The sequence below is a fragment of the Lepidothrix coronata genome, unplaced genomic scaffold (genome assembly GCF_001604755.1).
Source record: "Lepidothrix coronata isolate B3197 unplaced genomic scaffold, Lepidothrix_coronata-1.0 Scaffold191, whole genome shotgun sequence".
Taxonomy (NCBI): Eukaryota; Metazoa; Chordata; class Aves; order Passeriformes; family Pipridae; genus Lepidothrix; species Lepidothrix coronata.
The window spans coordinates 1,281,975-1,292,381 of record NW_016690371.1 but is presented as its reverse complement, the minus strand read 5'-3'; the positions used below and the strand labels follow the sequence as shown (position 1 = coordinate 1,292,381).

The window sequence follows — 10,407 nt, the reverse complement described above, 5'->3', positions numbered from 1 at the left end:
GTCTCATTTAACTTCAGCTCTCGTTAGCATCCTTCTCTTTGACTTGACTGCTGTTGTGATCAGAGGAGGTTCCTCGGTATCAGCACTGCTTCCTTGAGTGGAGGAGGAGGATGCAACTGTACTAGTTTTGTGTTTGTGAGGACTCAAGATTTTCTGGAAGAAGTGTGGCATCCTGCTGAGGCATATTCCCCACCCTCACCCCCATAGCCACTGTCTCTTTACTGCAGTAGGAGTTTTGCCAGTCCTCCTGAGCGGACATTTCTGGCTGACCTGCATTACTCAGGAGGGTGTGTGCTTGCCCCAACTGCATTGCTTGGCACCTCAGCAAGGCTGGAGTGGTGCATCCAAGGGCTGCTGACTTCTAATGTGAGACAAGTCCCATGGTTCTGCTGAGACTTAGTGCCCTTTGAGGGATGGGCCACCTGTAAGGCCAATGGATAGATAAGTCTTGCAGTATTGGGAAGGGGTTTTGGTCTTAGACGTTTCACACTTCATGTTACCTCCCAAAGGGTTTCACATGTTTCAAGTCTGTCTTGTCCTCTTTGCTTGCTTTTCTCTTCACCTGTCTACAATTTAATTTCTTTGGTGTGACAGAAGAGCTGACATAGAACAATGACTTCTCCGCTTAAGGCAAAATCCAAAGGGCCCCTGAAAACTCTGCTATGGTAGCAGGAAAATGATGCTGCACTGTCATGCCAGGTGCACACTGCCAGGGCTCAGGGCATAATCACTTCCTTCGAGAGTCACTTATGTCAATCCTTATCTTAGACAGATGAGACCAAAATAAACTTGCTGAATACAGAAGTCAGTATCTCTACATCTTTCAAGCTGGTTTGTGCACGACTTTTTCTGGGCAGGCAGACTTTTGCACTTCTGTGAGGAAGTAAATATTTGTGTTATTGCTGGCATAAGAACTCTAAAAAGGAATAAAAATGAGTACATTAGCTCTTGGAGAGTGCCCTGGGGGTAAAAGGTTTGTCTCTCTGCTATCCACAGCTTATATACATACCCAGTTTGCATCCAGATCACCAGGGAAAGAGGGGAGATGACTGAAGCCAGGGTCTGCTAAGACTGGCCTGGAGAAGAAAACCTGGCATATACAGTCCAGAAATTTCTTTCAGGAGTGGAATTTAAAGACTATATCTGCTGTGCAGGGAGATGTCTCTCTTCCTATTTGGTGAGCAAGGCCACGAGTACCTTCTGCCATATGGTCTGGTTCTGAGATCAACCTGACAAATGATTGGTGAGGCTTGCTAGTCACGCACCATTTAGTAATTCGTGAAGATTAGAATGGTAAATAAAACACATCCCATCAATGCCTTTGACGCACTCCAGCATGGTTTTATTCAGTCAGAAGTCATAAAGGAAAAAAAGCCCTCTACAAACCTGGTGCTTTGTCATCCATCCTTTATCCTTCAGCACATGCCAACTCATTCCAGCTGCACTTCACTCAGTGCTAGGCCCTGGGTGCTCTCCCACTTTCAAACCTGAGAGCCTGTGAGCAAATGAAGAAGGACCAGCAGGTGCAGATGGAATCCTTTCAGTCCCAAGGATAAGCCTGAGATTTACAGATCATGGCAGGACCGAGTCCAAGTCACTAGGTAACATGCTGCTGCTGCTAACAATGATGACAACGACGATGACATAGTGTACAGACTCTAGGAACACTTTTAGTGATCAGCTGAGTGCGGACATCAGGCTGTCATCGTCTCAAAGAGTAACAGTGCTAACAGCAGCTAATTACACTGTAACCTTTACTTTGCTAACCAACAGTCTATGTCTTAGAGAGCATTTGCTTGAATGTGAATTACAGAATCGAAGAGGATGGTAGAGCTGAATTATAACCAGCTTATGTGTAAAGCACCTTGATTTCAGAGAGATCTCACCAGTCTGCTGCTATATAGTGTCCCAATAGAGAAAAATTTGTGTTTTCTCCTCTGTGGTCCCAGAGCACCTGTTGTTCCTTACCTCTCTATACCCTATAAAAACAAACCCTCATTCTAGTTACAAGGAAATGCATTAAAAGACCATCGAACCATGGGGACCCAGCCCCCATTTCCTTATAATTTTCTTAGACCTGAGGTGTGTATCCCAGTTATACTGGTTTTGTACTGGAAGCACGCATCACCACGGAAAACACGTCACAGTGGACTAGGTTACCTGCAGTGGGGACAGAGCTGGGAGCTGCTGTGAGTGGGTGTATCCAACCGCAGACAAAAGTGAAAGCCCAGCCCTTCTGCCATTAGTGGTCATACAGCCTGAAGCTGCAGCTGTTGCCACTACAGGTACTTAAGCAAATAAAGTTTGGAAATTCAGTTCAACCAGCCCCAAAGTCTTTGGGAGGCAGGAGTGTTGCATGGGGGTCAGAAATCTTGCTTTTGTAGCAGGAGGGCTTCCATGCATGCAGAAGTGACCAATGAGCAGAGCCACTTCAGTTAGAACTGCACGTGTCTTTGCTGAGCAAAGGCAGCAGCCACAGGTGGCTGTGGGTGTCCCTGAGCTGGATGCAGAGTGAAGGCACTCCTGGGCAGGGGCTGCAGGTCCCTCTCTGCCCCACCAGCAGCACAGGTAGCACTGGCTGCCCAGCAGGGGAAAGCCAGGGCTCAATGTAGAGCATCTCTGGTGCCACCTGGCCATCACAGGAGCAGGCGAACCCCAAGCAGCCTTCCATCCTCAGCTGTGAAGTGCTGTGAAGGCCATTAGTACATCTGCTCTGAAATGGGCTCATTAAAATACACATTCTCCTTCATTATCCTGCAGCTGCAGTGCCTGACTCATCCCACTGCAGTTGCTCTGAAACAGGAATCCAAGTTAAAAACTTTTCCAACTTGTTTTTTGTTCACCAGGGAAGCTCATGTCTAATCCATTGAGAGGACAATGGAAGCTGTAACATCTGTCTTCATGGGAGGCAGATGAAAGGAAACCTGAAAAAAAGGAAGAGGAAGCAAATGAGGCACCGGCTGATTGGAAGTTTGTTATTTCATGTTTCACAGTTTGACACAGGATGCTTTCTCGCACAGGTGTAGTTAGTGCTAGAATAACCCAGCTGGGACATGGCCACCTCCAACCCAGGTGTGCCAGTCGTATTTCCTCCTTTATTCCTCTTTTCCACTGAACCACAGAAAACTGCCATGCAGCCATGGCTTAGCAGATGTGGTCTTGCAGCAGGCTTTGGCTGGGATCCCTGCTCTGACTCCTGCTCATGTTAAACCTCTCTTCTACCCAGTGGCAGATGGAGGCTTGCACTCAGATAAAGCTCTGGTTGCCAGCAGTGTCCCCAGACACAGACTCCTCTGAGGTGGCACATGGATGGATACAGTGTGCTGAGGGTTTGCAGACTTGTCTGGTGAGTTGGTGGGTGCACTGCCTCATGCTGATTTCCTGCTCCCTCAGCTCACAGGGGCAGAGTGTCCTGGTGGGCACCACTCAGACAGTGCTTAAAGCCACATGCATCCCCAGCCTCCCCCGCCAAAATGGAAACCCCATGGCCTAAACCCACCTCGTCCAAGCTGCTAACTTTCTTTTGCTTTTACAAACAGACATAATCTCACCAGATATTGCGTTTAGATGCAAGAAAATTCCTCCCTCTTACTGTTTTGTTCTTAAGGACTGCTTTCCTCAGCTAAACATCCTTTGCTTTAAATAGATGGGCTGACCCAAATACTATTGTGAATGATTATTCAAGGATGAAGAACAGACTCTAGTCCAAAGATTTCTCCAAGACAATTTAATTCAATACAATCTTTCTGATTGGTAGTTTCTAGAAAACCTGTATGCTACATCATCCCTATTACATTCATCATTTGTCTCACTTTTGCTATATTTGTTCATGCGGTACATTATGGAGCATCCTAAGCATTTATTCTCTTGTCCTCCAGACTCCACTAATTTCTTTTGGAACAAAATGTAGCTTAGAAATCATCCGCTGTGGATTTTTGTAATGAATATTTTACAGTAAGCCACTTATTACTAGTGAGTCTAATTTTACTTGTACAACTCCTTTTATAATTTTACTCTTGAAAAAAATGTTGGGAAATTTACAATAGTAGCTGAATTGTTTATTAACTGATGGCCTACTTGCAATATTAAACTGAACACGTCATTGCAATTTGGGCCATTTTTCAGCTTCGTATAAGAAAAAAATAACTGCAAACCTGGAAGACAACATTTTCCACAGCACACCTCTGAATATTCTTTTTTATTGCAGACTGCCTACTGTAGTAGAGCAATGACTTGAACAGAAAATATACTGAAAGCCTGAAGTCTAAATCTAAAGTCTAAATGATACACATGATTAAAAATATATTATCTATTCCCAACAAATCAACATCATTGAAACACTAATATTTTCCTAATTTTATGTACCATCTAATGAGTCTAACATTAGATCTGATCTTCCAAATTGCAGCCAAGGAGAATAAGAACATGGTTTGACTGCATCCCTCCTTATGCTAGATCTCTTGCTGAGATCCGTAAGTTAGCTGTTTAGTCACTGTCTGCTCTCTTACTAATGGACATTAAATATTCCTCCAAAGGTGCTGAAGAGCTGAGCTGCTGCCTGAAGATAATTTGTCTGTTGACAAAGGAGGGTCTTGGCTGAGCAGGCTCCCTAGTTAGACAAGGCTAACTGCCTAAAAATGGAGCAGGGAGAAAACTCATTTTGATAATGATAATCTTTTTTTTTGTCACTCTAGAGCAGGGGACTGGAAAGAATGTGGCTTTATTTCAATTATAAGCCAAAGAAAAAAAAATCTCCAGACAAATAAACAACTTTATAAGGATCATGATTCTCACTACTCCTATTAGCCAGCTTCCCATGAAGATGAAGCAGGTCTGAGAGGGAATAGCACAACAAATCTGCATACAATTATAGGACCTGCTTATCCGGCATTGGTATTAAATCAGTTCAGTGAAATCAGTGCTGGCAACTGACCTGTATAAATGGCAACCCATGTATGGAATTCATTTGGAAAGCAAGTGGTGAACGATAGGTTTGGTTAACACAGCATCACTCTGGGGACTGGAAGGGACATTCAGATTGAGCATCGCTTGGCCTCACTGAAGTGACAGAGCTTGCAGTTGGAGCTGTGCTGGCACCTCACAAGTGCCAGCAAAGTCGGTGTAAGGTTGATCAATGCCTGGCCTGGCCTTGCTGAGGGAGAGGAAAAGGCACATTGCCTGAGAGAGCACCACTTGGTGGAGGAGTTAATACTGGCTGCTGCTGGCCATACCCTCAGTTGGCCAAGCCATACTTCTGACTTCTTTCTGGTACACCTAGATCTAGGGGAAGCAGGATTTAATTACGTGTACTCAGTCCCAGCTACCTTGCAATACCAGCATACACGCTCTAGCACCTCTGGCGAGCTGTTGGACATGGCTCAAGAGTAGACCAGCCTGGTTTCTGTGCATCAGATGGGTGTCCTGTGGTAAGGGTCTCTCCCTTTGGTGGGTCCCCAGCCAACTGCTCAGCAGTGGGTCACCTCTGCTGCATTGTGGGTTGGGGCACTACATCTGCTTGGGAGGTCACACAGTGAGGAAGGCTGAGGGCCTGACCTTGGCCACAGAGACCTCTCTGCTGTTCTATTTTTGGATTTTCCTCATTCCTCTTTGTGCATCACTTCCTGGCTGTGTCACCTCCCAGCCTCCCACCTCAGAGCAGTCGTGGCAGCACAAGTGAAGGGCTGATAGAGGATAAAGTCTGTTGGTGAGGAGGAGGTGATGCCAGGAGATGCGTATGCCAGAACTGCTGCCGAAACACTCCTCAAACTCAGGCCTGTGCTGCGGGTGCAGCCCCTGTGCTCCCCTGCCTCACCTCCAGGCTCCCAGGGAAACTGTGATGGCACAGCAGCTCCCTGCTGTTTGAAAACAGCAGAGGTTTATCTGCACCTCGTGTTATTGAAATCTGGTACCTTATGGGGTTAAACTGGGGAAAGCAATATCTCTAGGAACGGGAGCATTTAAGGCCTGGTCCCTCATCAGAGGACATATGACTGCTCAGGGGTGACAGAGTTACCTGGTCTCTGGTCTCTACCTCTCAAACAGGAAAGCATCAAACATAAGCTTGTTTGCACAGCTTTGCTAACATCTGAAATATCTTAGCATCGTCCCAACTTGGACATAGGCAAAACCACTTGGAGAAAGAAACAAGCATCCATTTTCTCCTTTATTACTGCTGCCCGTACATGTCATTTTGCTAACAAAGGGGAAGATCTTTTAACAAAATCCCCATTTATGGTCTATAATGTCATTATAGAAAGTAGATTCAAGCAGGAAATCAATTTTCAGAACTATACAGCAATGAAGAACAATGTTTTTGTAGTCTTTCCTGACAAACAGAGCAGATCATGTGCAGGTATCAGTCTGCTTAGCAAGACAGCTCAAGCTCACTAGAACAGTCATACAGCATGCATGATCCACATTAGGCTCCAGTCAGCTCCGAAACACCCCTTGATTACAGGGGTAAGCCACAATTTCATGACACCACATAAAGAAATATAAGCAAATACAGTAAAAAGGCTTTACCTTGGGCTTGAGCAAACGGTGGTATTTTTCAGTCCTGTGGGATCCTCTTTTTTCCCCCAAGTCTGCTGGCTTACGATGCAGAGAACTTATCTGGCATTTATCAACCCTGGCAAAGTTTGCAAGTCCTGAGGGTGTTTGATTTGGAAAGAAAGGTGTCAGGAGGAGATTCCTGAACATCTGCACCCAGAGTTATGCAGAAGAAAAAAAGAAAAAATAAAAGCAAGCTTTAAGAGGTCAGAATGTGTAGCCTGCCCCGAGCTGCTATTCCTGGTAGAAATTAGACCCTGAAGTACCCAGGTGAAAATCAGGGATAATCCCTGTGTAAGTGTTTCTAATTGGGACAAACTGAAAGTGAGAAAGCTGAGTGAGACAGCTCCAGCCCATCCCTGGGGGTTCCGGGTTTGTTCCCAGCTGTTAACTGAGAGCACAATTATGCAAAGCCTCCTCTATAAACAGATTTTGGTTTATTATGGCTGAACTGGGGCAATCTATTTTTGTCACCACTTTGTGCGAATGTGTTACCCTTGTGATTTCCAGCCAGGTCATTCCAAGTCAGCTGCCTTGGCTGTGGCTGTCAGTGGAAGCTCCTCCGTCCGCCCGCCCAGACCTGCCCAGGGTTGGCTCCTGGGCAAGGGGGATGAGGGAATGAGCCTGTGGCTATTCTGGTAGCTGTGAGTTACGGAGGTGTCACGTGAAGCAGAGAGCCCAGAAATGCATGTCAAATCGAACCAGTGACTAATCACGGTATTTTGGTTGTCTTATTGCCTGCCGGAGAGAGATTTATGGGCTTAGAAAATGCTGCCATAATAATCCCTGGGCACTGATTTGATCTTCAGCTGAGGCTTCCCAAGACACTGTGGAAAGAGAACGAAAAGGGAGCTCCTGTCCTAGGGGTGACGAGGTCTAAGCTGGCTGGAGCTTGAAACACAAACAAGAGGAGAAAAGCCACCACTCTCTTCTCATCTGTGTCTGCTCAGAGCCACGTGCTGGCAGCCGGAGAGGATCAATTTGATCTGCCTGTGGAGCAAGAAGGGTCGGGGGCCACAGCTGAGCAGACACGAAGGGCCATTTATTGGGATTGTCATCTAGCTCCCTCATCTGTCACCTGATGGCCAGCCAAGAAAGTGCTCAGCACAACCACGGACTCTTCATCCTTGCACAAGTTGTGGAGGCGAGAACAGTAAGCATCCTACAGCTGTTATAACATTCAGCTGGTTTTTTTATAAAGGAATGCATTGAATTCACTACAAATCTACTAACTGTCCCTCTATGCCAGGCAAGAGACTGAGTTTTTTGTTTTTGTTTTGGTTTTTTTTTATTTGATTGGGCTTTTCTCTAGCAGCTGGAGGTCTGCTGGGCATTCAAGCAATGGCTGTTGAGTAAGGCAGCTGCTTCAATATCTAATTGAATTTTAGCTCTAATAACTCAAGGGGAAAGCATTGCATTTTCTACCATGAGCTACTTCCTGTCCTACTGTAAAGCACACTGCACCACTGTGCTTGCCCAGTACCAGAGCCTGAGATCAGAGGGCTTTCTGTGTGATATTTTGCTGAAAGTGAAAGAAAACGAGTTCCCTGCACACAAGTCCTTGTTGGCATGCTCCAGCGACTACTTCCGAGCCATGTTCAAAAGCTATACCCAAGAGTCTAAAGCCAGTGTCATTCATCTGCAAGTTGTCTCACCTACTGGTCTCCAGCACATCCTGGATTTCATCTACACGTCCTTGCTGCCCCTTTCCTTTGAAAGCCTGGAGGACACTTTGGAAGCTGCAAGCTACTTGCAAGTGACGGATGCTATCAGTTTGTGCAATCAGTACTTAATCAACAATCTTGCCTTGGAAAACTGCTGCTTCTCTGCCAATGTGGCCAGGAAGTTCTATCTGCCAGATGCCTTAGCAGCAACAGAAAAATACATTATCAATAATGTCTGGAAGCTGCTGGACTTGGATTTGTCAGGACTTCTTGAGCTGAACTTCAAGTCTTTACTAGCAGTGATTCAATCACCAGATCTCCCCATGGTGAAAGAAAGCCGCCTGTTGAATCTTGTGCTGCTGTGGCTGAAGCAGGATAAATCCAGACTGGATCATGCAAGCAGCCTTTTAGAGCACATAAGATATGGTCTCGTCCCAGTGGAAGAGCTGAGAAAAACCTACACGCAGTCAGAAGTGTCCCTCTCAGCAGGTATTAAGTGCTTGATCATTAAAGCAATAAATTATCACACATCTGTATTCAAACAGCCTGTCCTGCAGGATAAGTCCACTGTGCTGAGGAACCAGAAAACTAGGATCATTCTGTTGGGGGGAGGGACAGCAAGTGAGGGGCTTGTCACTGATGTGGTGGCCTTTGATGTTTACAATCACAAGTGGCGAACTCTCACACAGCTGCAGGACAGGGTGCAGAACCACAGTGTGTGCGTGGTGGGGAACTTCCTCTATATCTTGGGTGGGGAAATAGAAAACGGTTCCCTGGGTGACGCTAAAACTGAAAAGATCTTATTGGTTACGAACAAAGTCCATCGTTATGATCCAAGATTTAACACGTGGACTCAAATCACAGGCATGCTGGAAAAGAGATGCCAGTTTTCTTGTTGTGTCTTAGGCAAGGACATCTTTGCCATTGGTGGAAGGGGTGAAGATGGATCTCTGCATTCATCTGTGGAAGTCTATGATATCAGCAGGGACAGGTGGACGAAGGCCAGGGAATTGCCATGCAAGATACATGGCCATGCCAGTGCTGTTTGCAAGAACACTATATACATCTCTGGGGGCAAGTACTCAGCCCCAGCCAGCACAAGCAATGATGTATATTCTCTGAGCTCACTTGAAGGGCAGTGGATGAAACGAGCCCCAATGAGCATTGCTCGGTTTGGGCATCAGATGGCAACAATCAGGGAATCCATATTCACCTTTTTAGGATTATATGAACCATTCTCTGAAATAGAAAGGTACGACCCTGACCAAAACCAATGGACCCGGTTAAGACCACTGGTCTATGATCGATTTTCCTATGGCCTGGCAGTGGTAGAGGAAACGGCTCTTCTTATTGGGGGAAAGAAATGGCAAAACTCACTGGAAGTCTCCACGCAAGACGTGGTTGGCTACGACATTGACAACGATGGCTGGGAGGAGATCTGCAAAGCCCCTCTGCCTTGGTGTGGGCTGCAGTGTGCCGTGCTCCAGCTCCCTGAGACGGCTGATGAGCAGGACAGTGACTGCCAGCACAAGAAGCTGCCCAACTGCTGAACTCACAACACTGAGGAACGTCCATCCCAGGAGATGAGCAAGCGGGGCGGTCCTGGAGAAGAAAACTGCAGTGGCACTGAATGGGAGAAAGTGGAATTTTTGCTTGGATGAGCCAAATGCTCGGTGGAAACAGGCAAGAAAATCTGGCTCCAGGACAGAAAACACTGCTAGGATTTATAGAGCCAGAAGCTGATCTCACTGAGCAGGGATGTAGCAAGCAGCATATTTAGAGGCGATCAGTGAGAATCATAATCCTTGACTTTTGAAGAGTAATACCTAGATAGAAATTAGTAGGTGTTGCAAGTCATATTTTAAATATATTAAAAAATATAATCCAACTTTTCTGTTTTCTTAATCAGAGGTAATTTTCCCAGTTGGTAAAGTGCTATTGAGCTTTTATGCTATGGCTAAGCAAAATGAAAGCGAGCTGTATAAAGACTAGAAAATTGATGCCTACAAGAATTAGTAGCCAAGGAAAAGGTATTATTTGATATGCTACATAGTAGGCAAGAATGTCTTCACTAACCAGCAGGAAATTACTAGACAGAAAGCGTGGATTTTTTGCTATGTGGACTCAGTTACAGCCATAAGTTAAAACAGTGTTTGTTTGATAGAAGCCATTTCTCTCTCAGTGGCCTTTGTTG

General features: G+C 45.7%; 1 protein-coding gene and 1 long non-coding RNA gene across 3 annotated transcripts; one reads left to right on the top strand and one right to left on the bottom strand.

The window, feature by feature from the left end:
* Positions 1-827: 827 nt before the first annotated feature.
* Positions 828-6,951, bottom strand: LOC108505451. Of its 2 annotated transcripts, XR_001877513.1 has the most exons (4): positions 6,523-6,951; positions 1,387-2,924; positions 1,010-1,076; positions 828-873 (listed from the first exon to the last, which is right to left on the bottom strand). It is a non-coding gene; the product is annotated as an uncharacterized LOC108505451 (long non-coding RNA). The 2 variants fall into 2 exon arrangements; XR_001877512.1 differs by lacking the exons at positions 828-873; positions 1,010-1,076 and having other exon boundaries at positions 1,317-2,924.
* A 189-nt stretch (positions 6,952-7,140) lies between these two features.
* Positions 7,141-10,373, top strand: KLHL34 (kelch like family member 34). Its single transcript, XM_017831473.1, has one exon. The coding sequence runs from the start codon at positions 7,976-7,978 to the stop codon at positions 9,761-9,763; it is 1,788 nt and encodes a 595-aa protein (XP_017686962.1). The 5' UTR covers positions 7,141-7,975; the 3' UTR covers positions 9,764-10,373.
* The last annotated feature ends 34 nt before the right edge of the window (positions 10,374-10,407 follow it).

Coding starts and splice junctions, on each gene's coding strand:
- KLHL34 (XM_017831473.1), top strand. CDS start 7,976: ATGAGCTACTTCCTGTCCTACTGTAAAGCACACTGCACCACTGTGCTT.